Source organism: Hyperoodon ampullatus (assembly GCF_949752795.1).
Source record: "Hyperoodon ampullatus genome assembly, chromosome: 9".
NCBI classification, from domain to species: domain Eukaryota; kingdom Metazoa; phylum Chordata; class Mammalia; order Artiodactyla; family Ziphiidae; genus Hyperoodon; species Hyperoodon ampullatus.
This window is the reverse complement of record NC_136922.1, coordinates 87,715,751-87,738,855: the sequence shown is the minus strand read 5'-3', so window position 1 is coordinate 87,738,855 and position 23,105 is coordinate 87,715,751. Positions and strand designations below refer to the sequence as shown.

The 23,105-nt window shown below is 33.9% G+C and overlaps 1 protein-coding gene across 1 annotated transcript in view; it reads right to left on the bottom strand.

Annotated features, from left to right (window-relative positions):
• The window catches only part of MKLN1 (muskelin 1), a gene marked incomplete at its 5' end in the record, with an annotated part of 178,683 nt that overhangs the window by 68,756 nt on the left and 86,822 nt on the right, over positions 1-23,105 (bottom strand). The window contains 2 exons of the mRNA XM_079711119.1: positions 8,490-8,555; positions 11,460-11,537. Of these exons, the coding sequence (XP_079567245.1) occupies positions 8,490-8,555; positions 11,460-11,537 (144 nt within the window). The remainder of the gene's footprint in view (positions 1-8,489; positions 8,556-11,459; positions 11,538-23,105) is intronic.

Below are 23,105 nucleotides of genomic sequence, written 5' to 3'. Positions count from 1 at the left end.
CAGAAACTAAATGAATCAATCACCAATCAATCAATCAATCAGTTATCACTCAGGCCACAAAAGCTAAAACGCAACCAGTCTTTTTTACGGGTCTTTTTTCGTATCAGTACTAAATAACCCCTACAACTACTTACTACCAAAAGTACTAATCTACAAATCTTATATACACTAAGAAAAAGGTAGAAATGTTAACACATCAGTATCTTCACACCATTTTGCACAAAGAAGCAGGCTTTTTATTTTATGAGCCCAACTGCAATATCTGTCCTCCTCCTCTGATTCTTAGGGGTAAATCAGACTATGCTGATTGCATAATCCTCCACAAGATGGCACACTATTTTCGTAATTAAATCCATCTTTCCACTTTGAAATAGTATAGAATGCATATACTATGCACTGACATAGCACGGGCCCAACCTTAGATAAAATTCAAGTGTCAAAAAGAAGAGGTAGGTGGAAGGTTACTAGGCTTGTAAAAGAGGTTAGCTTAATTCCTAGTTTAATGTAGACACCAAGAGAAAAACAAATGAAATAAAAAAAAAACTTTTAAGAAACACAAATTTATATTCAAAATAAAAATGAACCCTGTCAGGACATTTAGTTTAAGAGTTTAATCCTTCTGAAAGTGTAGTTAATAGGACATTAGGTTGACATTAGAATATTCGAAGGGAAGAATAAGTTAGAAGGGGAAAGATATTTTATATGCTCTTTAACCTTACCTTCTTTAGCCATTCCCTTGAACTCTCAAAACCCAGCAGATTATCAACTGGATTCATCTGTCTCTCTTTTTAAAAAGAGCTATATTTCTTTCTTTTTTTTTAATTGGTGAATTTTTGTGTAGCCTTTTTTTAAAAAAATTAATTTATTTATTTTTGGCTGCGTTGGGTCTTTGTTGTTTCGCACCGGCTTTCTCCAGTTGCCCTGAGCGGGGGCTACTCTTCCTTGCGGCGCACGTGCTTCTTATCGCCGTGGCTTCTCTTGTTGCGGAGCACGGGCTCTAGGCGTGAGGCACGCAGGCTCAGTAGTTGTGGCTCATGGGCTCTAGAGTGTAGGCTCAGTAGTTGTAGCACACAGGCTTAGTTGCTCCGTGGCATGTGCGATCTTCCTGGACCAGGGCTCGAACCTGTGTCCCCTGCATTGGCAGGCGTATTCTTAACCACTGTTAAGAATGATTCCCCAGGAGGGAAGTCCCGAGAGCTTTATTTCTTACATAAGGCTATGATTACAAAACTTTATTTCTTACATAAGGCTATGATCTTTTGGGTGAATTCAACATATGGTTGTAATTTCCCTGCTAAAAGGTTGTATTTTCTGCCTATGACAATATACTTTGTATTAGGGCTATATTTTAGAATTCCTTTCTGATAACTGTATGAAAGAAAAAGATTCGTGTCATACGTAGCTACAGAAATACAGCCATATGAATATATTTGTATTTAAAAACCAAAACCCAGGTTTACCTACTTTCTTCAATAGCTTCTTTAAAGAATATCAAGGAAAACCATTATGTAGCATTAAAAAAAAAATGAAAGCACTTTACATATAATTGGTACAGTCAGAGAGGTTCAGATTTCCACAGAATGGTTCTTTCAAGTGACAAGCAACTTCTTTTATAGATACCAAACACTGGGATTTTGCCTAAATCTTACTACCTATTCTGCTTGAGAGAGGGAAAAAGGCTGGTACCATAGGTTCTTAAAATTCAATGAGAGTTGAACAAAGAATTGCCTGGTACCATGGATATTTTAAGTTTTCATCTGGACAGACTTCCACACTGAAGCAAAACGGACATGCCTTTTTCTCTTTCTATTTGCCTTATTTTACCCAGAGTTGAAACCCAATTCAGAGTTGAATAACCTAAGTAGAGAAATGCCAGGTATAGGAATTATGATCAATAAAATTGACATACACTCCCAAGTAGGACAAAATACTACATTCCTTCTCTACTACATTCAATACAATAGTACATTCTTCTCTGGTAAGAATAATAGAATTCACTTAGGATAGAAGAAAGCTTTGAAAAATCAGAGTAAAATTTATGCCACCATGTACTTTTTAAAATGGTGAGTCTATCCTTAGAGCTGTAGCAAAATGAAAAAAATATCTACAGACTGAAAAAGGAAAAGAAAATTCAGGGAGTATTAATTTTTAATATTTAAGAAAACAAGATAAAACACTGGGAAGCAATAATTGCTGTGAAATACAAGTCACTTTAAAGAAGCTGAAATGAGCTCTATGAAGTTTCAGTCTAGTGAAATACCTGGCACATTGGAAGCACTCAATAAATGTTAGCAATTATTAGGTCAGCTATTGTTCCTCACTCTTTATATCTGCAATAGCTTTTAATAAGGACGTAAAGGAATCAACTATGTTTTTCAATTTCACTTTATGGTATTTTATAAGCAAAGTGATATGCTTTATTAGTATTTATGTATTTAAAATTTGCTGAGGCCTCAGGACTTAGCTCTCACAATCTACTGTATTTTCTGTTTTCACCTATCACACCTGAGATTTTCACTGTATCTTCAGTATTAGAAAACTAAGAACCACTATAGTAACAGCAGCAAAAACATGGGCTTTGGAGCCAGACAGTCCTACAGACCTGTGTTCAAATCCCAGCTCCACAGCCCTGGACACAGCACGACCTATTCTGTAAAATGAAGGTATCTACCTTTTCAGTTGTAAATGAAACGTATGAACATATAAAAGTGCTAATCCCAATCTCTACATGTAGTAGGTATTTAATAAATATTATTACTCCTCAGGTTAAAAAAAAAAGTTTTAGGGGCTTCCCTGGTGGCGCAGTGGTTGGGAGTCCGCCTGCCGATGCAGGGGATACGGGTTCGTGCCCCGGTCTGGGAGGATCCCGCGTGCCGCGGAGCGGCTGGGCCCGTGGGCCGTGGCCGCTGGGCCTGCGCGTCCGGAGCCTGTGCTCTGCGGCGGGGGTGGCCACAGCGGTGAGAGGCCCGCATACCGAAAAAAAAAAAAAAAAAAAAGTTTTAGTCTAGTGAAGATGTGCACTCGTTGATGATCTGAATTCATGGATTCTCTTCCAGAAAAATGTACATACAAATAAAATTTTGTATATAACTTCAACAGATTAAGAGCCCTTGCTTTAGGAAACCTTCAAATTGCATATTTAAAATAAGGACTGGACTTCTCTAAACTGTATTTCACTACTTAGGCACAAACCTTATAAAGACAGAACTTCTAGTTTCTTCAAATTCTACTTGGGGAAAGTCACTCTACTACTAAATCAACCTAATCCTTAATGAAAAAGTTCTTAAAATGAATTTTAATATTTTTTCCTAAAAATCTAAAAGTATATTTATCCTTTCCTTTCTAAAAACATCAATAAGGGCAATATATACAAAAGATGAAACAATTATACCAAAATAATATTGGTTAGTTAGAACGTGGAATTATGGGTGAGATATTTTTTCCCTCAACACAGCACTGCTTTTCATGTTGTTTTAAATTGCTTTTCAAAAATTTTTAAATTGTTTAAAAATATTTCCACTGCGAGATTCTGTCAAAAAAATAAAAACAAACACAAAAGAAAGATCTCTAAATTTACATCAAATTCTCTCAGCAGAACTAATCAGTATACATTTGTAGATTAATATGTTGCATATAAAAATACATATTATATAAATAATATATATCGATACTTACATATAAGACATTATTTCATTTAACTCTCGCAGCAACTTAATTTAGTATTCCTGTTTTTATTGTCATTATAACTCATTCAAGATCAAACAAAAAGTTGGTGGTAAAGTCAGGGTTGAAATCCAGATATGTGTGTGTGTCTCTCTCTCTCACACACACATACTTCCTTCCCACACACTCAACCTCCAACCACTATATTTAATTGTTATATCAGTAAGCCTGGACTAGAAAAGGTTCTTTCAGAGACTTAACAAGAAATACAACTTTGAAGATGATTAAAATCAACCTGATGATAGCAGTTATAAGACTCTGGTACATAAATGATGAAATAAAAGTATATGAAACCACCTTGGTAAATTATGCTATTCATAATTTTACAATAGAAGTAGAATTTCTAGAGAAAAAAATCCCAAAGATATCCCAGATTCTGCTCCTACACCCAAATTAAATTCAGAAAGCACCAACTGTTACCCTAAAAAAATGCAAAGTCTACATAACATTTAATTTTTCTACCTAGATCCCAAGGTAATAAGAACTACAGCTTTAAGGAAATATAGTCTATATAATAGAAAAGAACAAACAGAATCACCAGAAAATTTAAATATATTAGAGTATAACCAATAACATAAATTCACCTCAGAAAAATATTAGCATATTACAACAAATGACATCACGACACAATCCACTCATCAAGGTTTAAAGCAATATCAGAGTATATTTTCCAAGTAAATATTTTTCTTTCAACTCGAAGGAAAATGGATTTTAAAATTTTGATTCAGTTCAACAAATATTTAGTACACACTTACTCCATACCAGGCTTTGCGGCCATAAAAATAAATAATGCAAGATTCTTGTCTTTCCCCTGTCAATAAGAATATTGGGGATGGGAGGTAGAAAGGAGAAAGCTGAATAGAGAGGAATGGGATACATAACACCTACACAAGCAACTCTAAAACAATTTGGAAATCATTATAGTAAAAATAATAGTATGAACAAAGTGCTATGTAAATACAGAAAGGGAAATGATTATTCTGCCTGGACCTGTCTCCTGAACACCAAACAATATATCTAACCACTTACTTGACATATCTATATACTTGAATGTCTAACTGGCATCTCAACCTGTCTAAAAACAAGTTGCTGAACAACCCACCATATTTAATCCACTTGTTCTACCCATCTTAGGGAATGGCTATACTATTTTCCCAACTACTCAGGTCAAAACCTTGAGTCATTCATCACTCGTTTCGTTCACACCTCATATCCAATCCATCAGTAAATCCTGTCAGCTGTATGTGACACCTTCAAAATACACCCCAAATCTGACCAATTCTCAACACTGTGATCACCACTCTAGTAAAAGTCAATGCTATCATCACTTCTCTAGTAAGGAACTGCCTCCTTAAAGGTCGCTCTGCTTCTGCCCTTCACCCAATTTGTTTTGTTAAAATGCAAAGTCAGTAACATTTCTTAAAACCCAACAATATTTTCCTTTAATCATCTCACTATGAGTAAAGGTTAAAGTTCTTACAAAAGAACTCAACACAATTGCCCCTCACTACCTCTCTGACTTCATCGCCTTTACTCTCTTCCTCACCCACCTTATATCTAGCAACGAATAATCTGGAAAAAAACAAGAGTAGGGGAAAGGTGGGCAAGAGTTTACTTTGGAAACACTATTATTTCAACAATGAATACCACTTACACAGAGCAAGGAATTTCATTTGAAATTTTATATGAATACCAGCAGTATTTACTTACCATGTAATGTCAAAACTTAATAGAAATATTTAACCCTTTAAAAAATATATAGGTAATGAATCTTCCCAGTAAACTCCACAAAGGCAGACAAAAATATTACATACAATTTCAAGAGTATCATGGGCCTCCTTAAAGCCCATTCATGAAGCCTCATCTAAGAAAACAAGGAAATACTAAAAGGATAGAGCACGGTGATAGAAAGGAATATAGACAGCAATGGTTAGCTGAAACAAAAGAGTCGGAATGCCAGGGTATGGCAGTTACTAGACTTTTGAATGGCATTTTTAAAATTCCTTTTGTTTTGTCTTGATATAGCAGATTCCTGGATTACCCACCCTCACAACCAGACACCTGTTTAAACTTAACCTAAACCACTATTCTAGAGTCTTATGAAAGTTCAAAGCTTTTTCTGACTTGGCTGAGTCCTAGGGCATCTTTCCTTACATTTCTCTCTGCTTCCAGACACCTGAATCCTCAGAATCTGCATTTCTCCGCTATCTCAATCTGGATCCCAACCCTAATTGCATCACCAGTTCATTTATATATATTTATAAAGAATTCCATACCAATATGTTTTACACACCATCCCTATAACTCATACTCCCTATTACTCATACAAAGGATCATCTGAATGTGGTTAAACCCCTTCAACTTCACCGTTCACATAGTTAGTACTGTTTCCACACTGTGAGTGGTAATGGTAACATACTGACCATCAAGCTCATTAACTATCATGATTATTTAGTTTTACCAGACTTTAAATTTTTGGTTCCTGTTAAAGGCTCAAAATCTCATTTAATCATCACACATGGACCTAAATAAAGCCTGACCCAGCATTCAGAAAGTTTGGGGGGGTGGGAAAAAAGCACTGAAACAGATACAAAATGGCTCTAAATAAAAATCCCTCTATTGACGGCTAAGTCCCTAAATTTCCTATAGTAGAAATATTTGCTTAAAAATATATTCACAAAGTACTTTTATTACATTTTTATCAACTAGTGCTCATACAGAAGTATGGATACTGATTAATTTTTCATTGTAGACCTTTGTCAACCTATAATAAATCCTCAGAAACTATGAGAGATTATGCCTTTAAAGATTCCATCTGGAATATATCCCATGCCTATAATAAGTCATTCTTACTTATTTACAATGACTTACTTTAAGTCATTGCTTTCTTATAATTATTGTTTCTAAAGCAAACCAAGTAAATACTGAAACAACTCTTTTCCTCTCCTTGAAATATTTTTTTAAAGGGAATGGGGATAAGGACCTTGAGTCTGCTGAAACCCTGCCCTTAATGCATAAAACCAAGATATTATAGAAAAATATGTGGACCTTTATCACTATATGCTGTAAGTATTTTACTTCAAGGATCTCTGACCTGAAAAGTCAGCATTTAATCATCAATGACTCTGCTCACACAAAGTTCTGTCAGGATATTTGCCTATCATTTGAATCTTCTCATTTTCCATTCTCAAATATCATGGATTACATAAAAAGAGAAAAACTTTCTCTTTTCTTACACATTTATTTTACCTATTTTATACAGTCCATATTCCATAATAAGCAACACAGTAAGCACTATGAAAATTCCTTCTGCTCCCTGATAAGGTGAACTTTAAATGTTAAAGTAAACCACATTACTTTCGCATTTAAGGAAAACAGCATTTTGTCCAGAAAATTAAAGTAGCTTTTCAACACTCTTTTTTAGTATTTTATTAGCAATTTTTAAAAAAAGAATTTAATAGTATTTTCATCATGACTGAGAAAAAGAACAGCATTATAAATTCCACTGTATGTTCAAAAGAGGAGAAAAGCTACTGTAGACAATCTAAACACAAATTTTCAACTCTTTTTTTATACCATATTTAATTTTGGATTAAAAAAACAATTTCTGTATAGATCTGGTTCTTTGAGAAATAAGCATGTGCATATTTACTGAAATCTCAGGTAGAAAAAAAGATGCTTAAGACTCTACAGCTGAGTCAAGCCTATTTTTGTGGGAAGGAAGGGGTCTGGGAAGAGGGGCCAAGATAAGGAAAGCAAATTCCTATGCCTCAAAATGAACCTTTTCCAAAGAGACCCTAATAATACTCCCAAACTCACAGGTTACTACACAAATTTAGCAGTTAATTTTAAATATTATAATTCCTCCTTTTACTTATAAAGCATTTGTGAAAATATATTAGTGCCTAGATGATTATTATCTGCATTGCAATAATCTTAGTAATTATAATGAGTCAAAAAAACTTTATTCCTGAAGCACTACTGTCAGCATAATACAATATAGAACAGAGTTCTTATTACACTTGGAAAAAGTAAAATATTATTTGGGTGGATACTGGCATTGTATGTGGTAAAGTTTTCTAAAACCAAATAATAAAATAAAATTATACAAAATTCTTGGTATTATTTGCTTATCAAGACGGTAGTTTGAAACCTATTATAATTTTAGCATTAACCTCTAAATATAATGGTATTTAAGCTGTTCTAGGCTGTAGAAACCTAAGGAAAATTTTCAGTATCAAGTTGCAGAATAAAATTAAAAAGACAGCAAAGAAGACTAACTAAAACAAATTATTTATAGGCTTGTGGACAGTGTTTAGCAATTTATGCATCTACCAACACTTAGGCTACTTAATTTTATATTCTCCCCTCTAAAATATATCTTAATTCTCTTTTACTGCAACAATTCCCATATTACAGCATTAAAATATAAATGCACTAAAAATCCAGAAATACTCCACAGTATACTATGGAAATCAAACACATATAAAACTTCACACACACACACACACACAGCTCTAAAGGGCTGCACATGACATTTCTTTTAGGTTATCTAATTTCATTTGTGCAGCAGCCTCCCCTCCCTGACGTGCCATTGCCTAGTTTAGGTTATACCTGTAGATAATGCCTATTTTCTTTGCTACTTGGTTATGGCCAATGACATTTAACTTGGTAAGGAATGGAAAGAAGTACATTTATGAGTACCTGATATTTAATAATGTATAATTTTTTAAAAGAATTTGCTTTCCATTCCAAGTAGTCCTCACCTGTTTGAACATCAATAACCATCTGATGGCCTCCTCTCATTCCTGGTCGGTTATCTTCTCCATCACCTGAAGTAGAAACAATATTTTCTTTAAAGAAATACCACAGAACAACTGCATATCCAGAGTAACTTCATTCATAAATCTGTAATGAGTAGTGAAAATAACACACACTTATTCTTTCAATATTAAGAATAAGAGGACTCGTAAGAGACATAATATGACATAACTAAGTTTATAATAATTATCTTGCTCGTTTTTTCTAATTGCTTTCAGGCTTTTAAAGCAACCGGAAGCTACTTTCAACTTATTTAGGACCAATGCCATATATCAGCAAAGACACAGGATATTCCACAAAAACGTAAAATCTCTAAACTAGTGAAGTGACAAAGTGAAGATGGAAAACAATCACAGAACTAGATCACAGGTCTATAACTCCAGGCATGGTTTATTAGTATAATGAGCAGTATTAAAGTTCATAAAACCAGCTACTGAAAACTAAGATGCTATCAAATTTTACATTAATGATAATTTCCTCACTGTATTAATTTTGTGCCAATATTTCAAAAATCATCTCCCACATAATCTACCAACTATTTTATTTGAGTAGTACTCTCTGACAAAATGTAAGATTTGCTTCCCTTTGATTCTTATTTACATCACAAAGCTTAATAGGCAGGTTTAAATATAATCAGTGAAAAATTTAAACCTCTGAAGGAGAAAACTATTGTTTAACTTATATTTATCTTACTTTATATCAGATCTTTTATATATGAAGATATAACTTAATTTCAATGGTTCAAAAGGCATTCTAATGCCTTACTTGATGTAAACCAGAAAACCTGAGGTTTTCTTTGTAACTCTCTCATTAATTGAAATACATTACTTTAGGTAATAACTTTCCCTGCATCAGCTTTCTCCTATGTAAAATAGGGAACATCCAATTTTTTTTAATTGTGTTTTTTAGGTAAAGGGCATTTTTATTTTTATTTTTTAATTTATGTATTTTTTGGCCACGCCCTGCGGCATGTGGGATCTTAGTTCCCCAGCCAGGGATCAAACCCATGCCCCCTGCACTGGGAGCCCAGAGTCTTAACCACTGGACTGCCAGGGAAGTGCCAGGAACATCCAAATTTTTACTAATTCCACAGGGGTATTATGAAAAAGACTGAAATGTCAGTTCTTGTATATTACAAATAAGATGCAAAACTGAAACTGTATTCAAGCACTAATCATTCAGAAGTTTCCTGCAAATTCTTCCTCCTTTTTAATAGCTAGGTTTAGAATTTATAGCTCATTATTATTGAAGTTTCACCCTTTTCTTCCTTCTTCCCCCAATTAGTAAAGTCAGTATTACCACTTTCAAGAACAGATTAAGAGGAACTTCCCTGGTGGCACAGTGATTAAGAATCTGCCTGCCAATACAGGGGACACGATTTCAATCCCTGGTCTGGGAAGATCCCACATGCCGCGGAGCAACTAAGCCCTTGCGCCGCAACTACTGAAGCCCGCGTGCTCTAGGGCCCGCATGCTGCAACTACTAAAGCCTGAGCACCTAGAGCCCATGCTCTGCAACAAGAGAAGCTACCGCAATGAGAAGCCCGTGCACTGTAACGAAGAGTAGCCCCTGCTCACTGCAACTAGAGAAAGCCCGCGTGTAGCAACGAAGACCCAATGCAGCCCAAAAAATAAATAAATTTAAAAAATAGGGACTTCCCTGGTGGTGCAGTGGTTAAGAATCCAGCTGCCAATGCGGGGAACACGGGTTCGAGCCCTGGTCTGTGAAGATCCCACATGCCACAGAGCAATTAAGCCCGTGTGCCACAACTGCTGAGCCTGCTGCGCTCTAGAGCCCGCAAGCCACAACTACTGAGCCCATGTGCCGCAACTACTGAAGCCCGCGCACCTAGAGCCCATGCTGCGCAACGAGAGAAGCCACCGCAATGAGAAGCCCGCGCACTGCAACAAAGAGGAGTCCCCACTTGCTGCAACTAGAGAAAGCCAGCGCGCAGCAAGGAAGACCCAACGCAGCCAAAAATAAATAAATAAATAAATAAATAAATAAATAAATAAAGAAAGAAGACAGGTATTTGACCATAAAAAAAAGAACAGATTGTCAGTATGTTTGCATTTTACATATTCAATCCATTAGTTTTCAAATATACTAGTCTGTTTGCTATAACATGTACTTCTGAAGAAAATTACCTCATATATGATTGATAAAGCAGGAAAATGATGCTTATATAACTCAGAAATCATGGAGGTTCATAAGCAATTTTCTCCAGTATATTAATGTTTAACACTATCTGAGGAAAGCTTTCTCTCCTTAAAATGAAGGCTTTAGCAATGTATGAAGACCACAGGAGGTGGTCTTCAGCTTGAGGGTCTACAGCTCAAAGAAAGAAGCATGAGCCCCAGGGTTTAAAGCTCCAAAATCACTGTGATGCTCAATATAAATGCCTAGAAAGATTTAACTGTACTAGTATTTATTTTTATTAAAATTGTTATTTTTTATTATTAGTATCTGGTTATATTATTAGTTTTTATCATTAGTTTTTATCATTAGTATCTGATTATAAAGTTCCACAGATTTAGAATGGTATGTCCCATTTCTACTTCTCTCATAAGCCCTATTAGCTTTTGTGAGCAATTCTGCAGAACTTAAGGTTTTTCAGGGACACGTTTGGGATTACAACACAATAGCCTATAATTTTATAGTGTCTCTATAAAAGCAGTTTATGATGGTATTCTGTGTAAAAAATGCCCAACCTTCTGTTATAGCAATAAAACAAAAAGGTTTAAAAGAAAAATTTAATATAATAAACTTCCTCTGCCATCTAGTTGAGAAACCTATGTCTTGTTTTAAACACCTGCTTTTCATTAATAGGGTACAGTGAAACTTGAGCTACCTTCGGATACATGAAACTGGGACATTAAAGGAAAAGCACCCACAACTTAGAAGGTAGGACTTACCTTTGGTACTTTTGGGAATGATTTGACTCCATCGTGGCTTATATTCCTGTTGACTGATATACTGATTGAATAAGCCATCTGCAAATATTAAAGAAAGAGAGAATTACAACTTAACAGCTTACACTTTTTATTACAGCAAAAAAGACCAAAATGTAGAAGCCTACATTAAAGAAAATTACTAATATGTCACTAATACAATAGCACATTTTCATAAAATATGTGTCAGTTCAGTTTTTATGCTACCTCAAATATAAATAGCAAAGTATAAGTTGACACAACCATGTAAATGAATTGTTTTAGTGGCAGCTCACACTAAACTTATTAAGTTTCCCCCATTTTTGTACTACTATACAAAAAAGCTAGAGGAGGAAATGGGAGCTCCAACAACTTTGGTCTAGGCCCTTGTATCTTCAGCAAAAAAAACAACAACTGATCCTTTAAAGTGAAAATACCATTTTTAGAGTTTTCTTTGAGTACAAAACTACATAGAGATAAAAGTACCAGTAATAGTATATTTATTGAATACTAAATGTTAGAATCTGTGCTATCTTACTTATCTGATTTAATTCTAAAAAACAGCCTTATGAATTGGGCATTATCATCTTCATTTTACAGATGTGGAAATGCATATTTAGAGAAATTCATGAATTTAACCCAAATCACACAGCTCTTGAGTGGTGGGGCTGGAACTCATGTTTCACTATGCTTTACTTACTTCATTAATAAATTCTAAATCTCCTTCTTAAGAGGAGTTGTTACAGTACAGTAACTAGTTATTACACTAGGTACTACTATGGTCATGGGGACTGAACTCCCCACATACATCCATTCTACCCCAAATTATTAACAAGTCCTAATCCTGTGCCCCTCAACAAAGATTAGTTTAAGAATGGTATGAAACCCAATTCTGGCTAATGAAACATGAGGATCTCTGGCGGGGGGTGGGGGTGGGGCCTTCAAGGAAATGTTTCCTTACTTTTAAATGACTATACAGAGAAGAAGAATGTACTTTTGTTCTTCTGGAAATGTTCAGAATCTGTATGCAAATGTACATCCCTGCTATAGCCCATTTGTAGAGGTCTGATAATGAAATCAACTCTATAATGATGACAGGGCAGAGAGAGAAGAAGAAACTGGATCACTGAATTGACTGACCATGAAATTTACCTTATCTCTGGACTTCTTGTTATATGATAAAATAACATTTCCTTACTTTTTAAACTAGGGTTTTCTTTTACATGAACCCAAACAGATTATAATTTATAGAGATACCTTTACTATAAATTCTGTCATTTGACTCTGATTTCAATCTGAATAAAGGATTCCCTTTTGCTTCATTTAGTCACTGAAAGCAAACACTTTTCCAAAGAATTTATAAGTAAAACTGTCTGTTCTCTGTGACTTGTATACTTGCCAGAGACTGCATACTTTACAAAAACCTCCCTAATCTCTTTCTTTTCTGGGTAATTATGAAACTCAGTGGTAACCACACCCTTCAGCTTTCAAGTCTTTCCAGATGGCTTTAACTGAAAACATCTATCCCATAAACTCATCTAGTTTTTTTCTTTGCCCATGGGACTTTAAAAAATTCTTGCAAAAAGAAAGTTCTCTCCTTCTTAAATTAGCACTCACAAATTAGCATTTATGTTTTAATTGTTAAAGTAAGGGGAACAAGTGGATTCACAACTTATTTTAGTGAGTGTTTCTATCATATCACCTACTCCCCCATGGGCTTTTCTGACAATTCTTGCCCCATCCAGCCTACTCTGGCCAATACTGGTTTCCCATTACAAGAGCTGGAAATCTTTTCTTTTTTCAGATAAAATGTTGTGGGGCTCCTATTAATAGTAATGATAAGATGATAATAAAATATTAATCATAAATTTAGTATTATATAGATGTAAAACACAGTAATTAAATGTTATTCCATTTTGTGAAAGGCACATAAAAGTTAAATGGTCCTTTTTAAAAACCTTAAACAGAGAAGATAAAATTAATCAATATAAATAATGATTTTAAAATATTAATTCCACATAATGGCTAACTGAAGAGGAGAGAGAGAAAAAAGTAAAGATGGGAGTATATGGAGATGGGTAGAAAACTGAGGGAGATAAGAAAACTCAAGACATGAAAAATACAAAGCAAAAATAGAGACAATTAGAAAAGTAATAGATTTCATACTTTTTAATAGTGCCCAATTGCCATATTACTAAAGTGTCCCATACTAGTTAGTTACATGACTTTTGATAAGTCAAGCAAGTTCCTCATCTGCAAAACTGGTGTTTAAGAGTTGGATAGGGCCTGAGGTTCCTTCCACATTGTGGCATACTAGGGTCCCACCACTGTTAGAACCAATATATTCACTCCAACTGTGTGTGTCTGGCTGATCCCACCTATGTTCATCTTAGAAAAGTCTCCATCTCCTCTTTCCCCTTAAGCCTTCTGTGACTATTCTGAAAAAGAAATCACAATCCACTGGGGGAAATTCTTCTAAGAAATCACAGGAATAGTTATAATCTGACGGATGACCCCATTCCTGATCTTTAATGTCATTCTGAACACTGCAGGTAAAATTAAATTCTCTAATTGTTTCTTCAACTAATCCTTCTATCCCCACTCTTAACTAACCTGAAAAACTTACAAATACTCTACCCATCAAGAGCTTCACAGTTTCTCTTCTATCAAACACAACTGTCCTATGAAAATATTGTCAGGAATTTTCAAGTAAAAAAAGCAAACTCTCCAACATTATACCGTTTTTGTAAAATCATTTTGTAAACACACACACACAGATGAAAAGAAAAAACACTGACATACATCAAAAAGTTAAAAGCGATTTTCTTTGGTTGGCAGGATTAGGATGATTGTGATTTTTGGTTTTGGTTTTAGCCTTTGTACTTTTTTGTTTTCCCAATTTTTTTGCATTGAACTCTATTATTACCGGAAGAAAGGTCACAAAACAACTAGATATGTGGAATTCTTTTCTAAACTCTGGAAAAACATTGTAACATATTGTTATTACCAATATAAACCATTTTCACATACTTTGTTACCCCTGAAATGTCTCTTCTTCACAGGTCACTAGACACATTAACGTTTCTACAAGCAGTGCTTTGTACACTGACATTAGCTTGTTTTAACAAGGACAAAGAGAGCTAAATATGCACAAAGGATTTATGATCAAGCATGCAGAGGAAATTACTTCCAAAATTTAAACAATAAGTAATCCAAACTTAAAATATTAGAAATTATGATGATTTTACACTAGATACAATTAATCTTCTCTTGAATAATGATAGTTAATAGCATAACATCAGAGATGCTCAGTATATAATAAATGCTTAGAATGGAAAAAAGAGCAGGGGGTGGAGGGACTTTCCTAGCCACATGGTTGACATTTCCTTTGAGTCATCTTAATGTTACTAAGTTCCTTACATTACAACAAACTATACATAAAACTCCTACCTCCAATAAAGCATATTCCTAGTATATAATGGCACCCTGACAAGTCACACCAATCTTGTACAGTAGTCAAGCAAACATTTAAAAAAAATTGCTTGGCGAACTTTTTGCCTCCTTCTGTCTCAAGTAAATTCCTTTTCTCTTCACTAGTCTAAAGTTCACACAATTCTCTTTGATATCTCTTACTTTTCCTTGGAGACTATCAGAAAACCTGAAGAAAATTATTTCAATATAGCATTATCAAATCTGGAAGTAACTCTCTAAAAAGATCTTACCAAGGAAGAAAGAGTTGACTTTTATTGCATACTTACTGTGTGCAAGACATCACAAAGGTTAACTCATTTACTCCTTAAAATAAATCTATACAATGGTCATTATTAATTATTGCAAAGATTAGAAAATCAAGGTTCAGAGAAATTAATATCATGCCCAAAGACTCTAAACAAAAAGGTATAAAGCCCAATTCCAAAGTCTAAAATCTTTTCAACTCTTCATAGAATGCATGTAAATAAATATAAACACACACATATAACTAACACACAAATAATAGTTTTAAAATTATAATCTAAGATCACACACTATAATAACAGACAGCAAAATTTACCTATTCAATAGCACTTCAATAGACAGCAAAATTTACCTATTAAAAAGGAAGACTGGGAAACATAACTCACCATACCAGATCATTCTACTGCAATATTAAACTGATTATAATAAAAGAGGGCTAAAACTAAAACAGTTGAAATATATTATAGTTAATTATAATTTAAAGGAAAAAATGTAATCTCCCTCTTAAATAAAGACCTACTGGTAACTGTGGCTAAAGTTTACTTTTTATGTTTTGTTTCTTCTCTGGAACACTGGTTTGTCACTACTCTAGATCACTTTCTTACCTTAAGTATTCATTCATCTGGAAGTTGTTCCAGACAACAAATGGCTAGTTTGAGAAGCTAGCTGTTCTACCAAAAACCAAAATAAAAACAACAAAAAAAACCCCAAAACACCTCTTTTGGAGAAATCCTGGCTTACCATAAGACACAAAAGCTAGAAACATAAATTCCAGCCCTCTCACACCTCTCTACACTACTATTCAACTCTATTTAATTAACTTCTTGATACTTCCATTTTATAATATTAAACCATCTAATCACTCAAAATAAAAAATGACTTAAAAAACTATGTTGTGGGCTTCCCTGGTTGCGCAGTGATTGAGAGTCCGCCTGCCGATGCAGGGGACACGGGTTCGTGCCCTGGTCCGGGAGGATCCCACATGCCGCAGAGTGGCTGGGCCCGTGAGCCATGGCCACTGAGCCTGCGCGTCTGGAGCCTGTGCTCCGCAACGGGAGAGGCCACAACAGTGAGAGGCCCGCGTACCGCAAAAAAACAAACAAAACAAAAAACTATGTTGTACTTTGCAGGGAAACATGATAAATTAAAGATTACCCTCATTTAATCTATTACAATACATATTATTGCCTCTTGCCAGGGAAACTGGGTTGTCAATAAATAGTCCAGATCAGATCTGGAGCAAGTTATATTTAGTAGCTATTTTCAATGAAATAACATGCTTAAACATCTTCTTTCATGCTCTAAAACAGAAAAGTAGTAATATAATGTTTATTAATATAATGTTTTCTTGGTGAACAGTCATTTCAAGTGCTAAAGAAACTTTATTTTTTAATAGAACAAATTAAATTTTTCAAAAACAAACAGTCATAAGCTTGAAATCCTTGAGGTGATCAATAAAAGTGCTACAAACATTAAAGCAGGGTAAAGATTTTTTCAAAATACATTGCTTTCGGGCTTCCCTGGTGGCGCAGTGGTTGAGAGTCCGCCTGCCGATGCAGGGGACACGGGTTCATGCCCCGGTCCGGGAAGATCCCACATGCCGCGGAGCAGCTGGGCCCGTGAGCCATGGCCGCTGAGCCTGCACATCCGGAGCCTACGCTCCGCAACGGGAGAGGCCACAGCAGTGAGAGGCCCGCATACCGAAAAAAAAAAAAAAAAAAAAATACATTGCTTTCAGTTCCTTGTTTTAATGTTAAAGAACTCCCTTTCAAGACCTAAAAACAAATGAAAAGCTGACACCTCTGCAGCCAAAATAATCTCCCCATGTTCCTTATATTTCTAATTCTTGAAAGGTCGCCTTTTGTTTGGTATGCTTACTTGCATATATTCTATATGATTCAGCAAAAAATCTGAGCTTTCTATTGAAACAATGACATTCGCATCTACAAAAATATGAAAACACCTCTTACACTGTTTTAAAAGTCTCAAAAGCAAAAAAGTAAGGCATTTAAATGTTTATGAACTATTTTTAAAAATTACTTCTGTATTTTAAGAACTCAGGCAGTTGCTAATATTTCTGTATGTCTACTTTTGACAAAAATCTAAAGCAGAAAATCAGAAGGGTCTGCCAAAAGTAAAACTATCCAAAAGAACTGAAAATATGACTTAGGAGAAATCACACTAAGACCTAGTTGCTAAGAATTTTCAAACTACTGAAAGGCTCCCGGTCCAATACCATCTCATTTTCCCCCTATGATTATGACTATAATAACTAAACACGTTTCATACAGTCCTAATTAGGCACAAGCTGTTCTTGTCTCTAATGATGAAAGTACATGATTTTTTTAAAGAAAAAAAAAAAATTCAAGCCTCATCCAAGATTAAAAAAAAAAACAGCACAGAATACAGTACTGCTGCCTACATCGAAACTTTTATCAAACTGATTTTTCACCAACACAGAGATTTTTCTTTAAAGAAAAAACTAAAAATTCACTTACAGGTACAGCATAAAAAAGTTTTTATAGTTCAAGAATAATATTGGCTGGGTAAAAGAGATTTTTTTTAAAATTATGCATTTCAGCAGTTTGATTAAATTCTGAAAAGAGAAATACATGAATTATAACAATTTACATTACAACAATAAATACTGGGGAAACTGAACCAGTAAATATTTACTTGGATGGTAAAGCATGGTGGTAAGATGAATAGATTCAAATTTTAGCTGTGCCACTTACCAGCTATGCTGTCTTAGGCAAACTACTTAATCACTGACATTTATTAAATTGAAATAACAATAATACTTACCTAGAAAGTAGGTACAAGAATTAAATTAATTCATATATAGTGTTTACTAGAGTAGATGGCATATTGGCCTTTGAATACATGAACAGTTATAATAATGAAGTAATATTTGGAACTATACTTGGCAAAAAACTAATAATTTTTTATGCACAAAATGAGAAATATGGTACAAAGGTAAATAGGAATTAAGAGAAAAAGGAGCAACTGAGGTGCAGGAATAATTTTTAAAAACTAGCTTGAAAGAGCTAGCCTTGAAGAATGAGTTGTAAGTGAATGGTGATAAAAAGGAAAAGTAATCAGGGAAGGGAATACAACATAAACAAAAGCACAAAGGCATGACCTAAATGGGAAGGAAATCCAAAAAAGAGGGGATATATGTATATGTATAGCTGATGCACTTTGCCGTACAGCAGAAACTAAAACAACATTGTAAAGCAACTACACTCCAATTAAAAAAAAAAAAGCACAAAGGCATGAATGAACAGGAATTAGGGAAAGAAGCCATCTTTCAGGAAGCAGTCTGGTGAAAAAAAAAGAGAGAGAGAGAGATTTTGCATTAGGAGTACTGCTGAGGAGAAACAGTGTCCCAAGAGAAAAGCAATACCATAAGGAAAAATCTTGCTGTTCTAGAACACAGTCTTAAGAACCTATTTAAACAGGAAAAACTCATTTCATTCAAAGATTAATAAAACTCAAAAACAACCAACTCAGAATTTATATAAAGATATAAAAAGGAAAAGAAAAAAATTTTTAAGTGGCAAAAGAATCTGATTCAACAGAAAAATGTAGTCATGTAACTGATGAAAATGGTCAAATACTTTTCCATGAATATAAAAGTTAAGTAAGAAACTCTCTTTATAAAACATGAGCACAAATTAGAGATATAAACAGAAAACAGAGATATAAATAGTTGGAAGAGATATGGTATGACAACAAAGATAAATAAAACATGAATGTCAGAGTTGAAGGAAAAGAGGAAGAAAAACAAAATGAATACATAACAGAAATGAAGACCAAAATAAGAAGGAAAGAAAACACTATTAACAATATAGTAATGGAAAAGAGAGAAAGAATTTAGAGAAGGTTGAAAAATTAAACATAAATGTGCAATTAAAATGAGAAAATAAAAGATATACATCTAACTAAAAGAAAACAAAAATACATAATAGTTAACAGTATCACCACACTGGAGTTGCCCTGTTTATAGAACTATAAAATAATCTAAAACAAAGATATGTTTAATATATTTAAATATTTAAACAGCCATAGGCAAAAAGAGAGATTGCATTCAAAAGAGCAATAGTTGAAACTGGCAACAATGGAAACTGGTTAACAGTGAAATGACATCCAAAATGTATTTGGAGAAGACAATTGTCAATCTAGAATTCTATACCCAGTGAAAATATCCTTCAAGAAAAGAGACAAATTTTCAAGCAAACAAAAACTGAGAGAATTAATCTGCATTAGAAGAAATTCTAAGGGATGTGCTTAAGGCAGAAGGAATATGATCTTAGGTATAAAATCAAAGATTCAAATAGTAAAGCAAAAAAATTAGTAAATATTTGGGTAAAATGAATGGACACTGTATAAAACAAGAATAGTAATATCTTCTAGGGTCTTTGAATATGGTATCAAAATAAAGAACAACAATAGCATATGAGTTGGAAGGTAAGTAGATGGGAGTTCAAAGTCCACTAAGTCCTTGTACTGATAAATTTTGTTAAGTATGTATATTTGTGGTTATTTATAGACTCACCATAAATAAAGTACAGAGTGTTACTTCCAAATAAATAAAGAAAAAAATGAAAAGATTAAAAAGTTTAAAAAGGTAAGAGACAACAGCCAAAAACAAGAAATAAAGGACATGACAAAATATATTAAGTAAAATGGTAGGTTTGAACCCATATATCTACCAGTAATTCAATCATGTAAATGAAATAAATGTTTAAATCAAAAGAAGGCAGAGTTTTTAAAAAACAACTAAATTTACAAGAGATACTTCTTTGAAAAAAGGATACAGAAAGCTTGAAATTAAAAGATGGAAAAAGATATGTAAATACTTACCAAATGAAAGCAGATATATTAAAGTAAGACAATTTATAACTTAAGGCAACAACATTAGTAGAGATAAAAAAAACACACTTAACGATAAAAGATTTCATTCAAAATAAAAGAATTTAAAATTTGTATGCATCTAGAAACATAGCTTCAAAATATACGAAGCAAAAACTGACAGAATTATAAGAAGAGACAATTCCATAATCACAGTAGGATTAACTGTAGGTTAACACATTTTTCTTAGTAATTGAGAGAATCAGACAGAAAACATTATTGGTAAAGCAGATTTATGCAACATGATTAGCAAACTGGACCAACTGGACATATATAGAACATTGCAGTAACAACTAAAGAACTGGATTTCTGTCCAAGTGAACCTAATATGTTTATAAAAATTGAACAAAGTGGGCCATATGGTAAGTCTTATCAAATTTCAAAGAACTGGAATAGTACAAAATATGTACTCTGACCACTAAGCATTTATGCCAGAAATCAGTAACGAGGAAAAGAGCCAGAAAATCTTTATTTACTTGGAAATTAAAAACTATATTTCTATATAACTATGACTCACAAAAGAGCAATATCATTTCCTAATGAAATTGCTGAACTGGACAAAAATGAAAACACTTCATAGCACAACTGAAAAAAAAGGAGGAGGAAATTTATATCCTTAAATGCATATATGGGGAAATAACAAAGTCTGAAAATTAACAGGCTAAGCATCAATCTCAATAAATTATAAAATGCATATTAATCTCAAAGAGCGAAAGAAGACAACATTAAATACAGAGCATAAGCCAAGGACATAAAAGTTAACATAAAGAATCAACAAACCAGAAGTTGGTTCCCTCAAAAGATCACTAAACTTGCTAAGCTTATGGTGAAAGCAATAGATTGGGGGGACTTCCCTGGTGGAGCAGTGGTTAAGAATCCACCTGTCAATGCAGGGGACACGGGTTTGATCCCTGGTCCTGGAAGATCCCACATGCCATGGAGCAACTAAGCCCATGTGCCACAACTACTGAGCCTGTGCTCTAGAGCCCACAAGCCACAACTACTGAAGCCCGCGTGCCTAGAGCCCGTGCTCCGCAACAAGAGAAGCCACCACAATGAGAAGTCCGCGCACCGCAACAAAGAGTAGCCCCGCTCACCGCAATGAATACCCAACACAGCCGAGAATAAATAAATAAGTAAGAAAGTAATGGATTGGGGAGGGAGAAAGAATTCATAAATAACCAATATAAGGAATGAAAAAAAGACACATCTCAAGAAATTCTACAAACATTAAACAGATAATAAGGGGATATTAGGTACAGTTTCACATCCATAAGCTTGAAATTTTAGATGAAACTGAAACAAACTACTAGAAAAGTGTAATTTATTAAAGCTCAATCAACCAACCAAACAACTCTGAATAGTCCTACGAAGTTTAAAGAAACTGAATTGGCAAGCTAAAAATATTCCTGCAAGCAAATCTCAAGCACAGACAGCTCAATGGTAAATTCAACCAAGCATTTAAGAAAGAAATAATTCACATCTTACATTTATTCAGAAAATAGGAAGAAAAGGTTAACTCCTCAACACATTATGTGAAATTAGCCTAATAATGATACTAAACCTGAACAGGAAGATATGAGAAAGAAAAGCTACAAGGTCAACCTTACTAACAAAAATAGTTGGAAGAATTCTAACAAAACATTAGTCAATCTAAACCCAATATAAATTTCAAAAATACATAACAAAGTTAAGTATATATGAGGTTTAACATTAGAAAATCAATTACTATGATTTCATATATTAATAGGGTAGGAAAATCATATCACAAAAGTAGAGAAAAAGTGGCAAAATCCAATACCCATTTATGACACAAACTCTTAGGAATCTTGGAATCTGATATAGAATCTCCAAAAATCCCAGATCAAAAATATATTTAACAATGAAATGCAAAAAGCATTTCTTCTGGGATCATGAACTACACAGGGTTATCCACTATAATTATGCCATGGCAATCTTTTTCTAAAGATCCTGGCAGAGATTAAACACAAGGGGGAAAAAGTTATCAGGGTTGGAAAGAAAAATGTGTCATTATGCCTAAGTACAGCTGACCCTTGAACAAGACAGGTTTGAACCGCACATGTCCACCTATATATGGATATTTTTTCCAATAAATATATTAGAAAAATTTTTGGAGATGTGCAACAGTTTGAAAGAACTCGCAGATGAACCACACAGCCTAGAAATGTCAAGAAAATTAAGAAAAGGTGAGGTAAGTCATGAATGCATAAAATATGTAGGTACTACTCTATCTATATTTATACAGGCATAAGGTGGGTGCTATTTAATATAAAATTAATAATGTGTTGGTTTTCCTACTGTTTTATAACTTTGTTTTCAAAGAATTACATTACTGTACAGTATGCCCCCCTCCCACCCTCTCTCAACTGGAGAAACTATCAGCCTATCATCAGAGGTAAATAGTTTTTAGAAAATATAACAATGTTTCCAATACTGTATTATAAATACGACTAATACTGTATGCCATAAAAATTTTACAATTCATTCATTAGCATAAGGACTAAGCTATTGTGAAGCAATTGTATCAATTACACTAGACTACCGTGAAGCAATCATATTGCTGCTGCTTCATTACCAATGCATGAATTGTTAGACCTGTAAACAAATATGAATTTCTTTTTCCACATTAACTTTCATCTTTGATGTCTAGTGTTAGTAATACATATAATACTTACAGTGTTTTGTATCATTAAGACAATATTGACGCAGGTACTGACAATTTATCTTGTAAACAGATAATATAAACTTACGATATTAATAAACATAGTACACACTGTAAATGTTTTCTCTTCCATATGATTTTCTTAATAACATTTTCTTTAGCTTATTTTATTGTCAGAATACAGTATATATATGTAACATATAAAATATGTGTTAATTGACTGTTCATGTTATCGGTAAGGCTTCCAGTCAACAGTAGGCTACTGTAGTTAAGTTCTGGGGGAATCAGTTACATGTGGA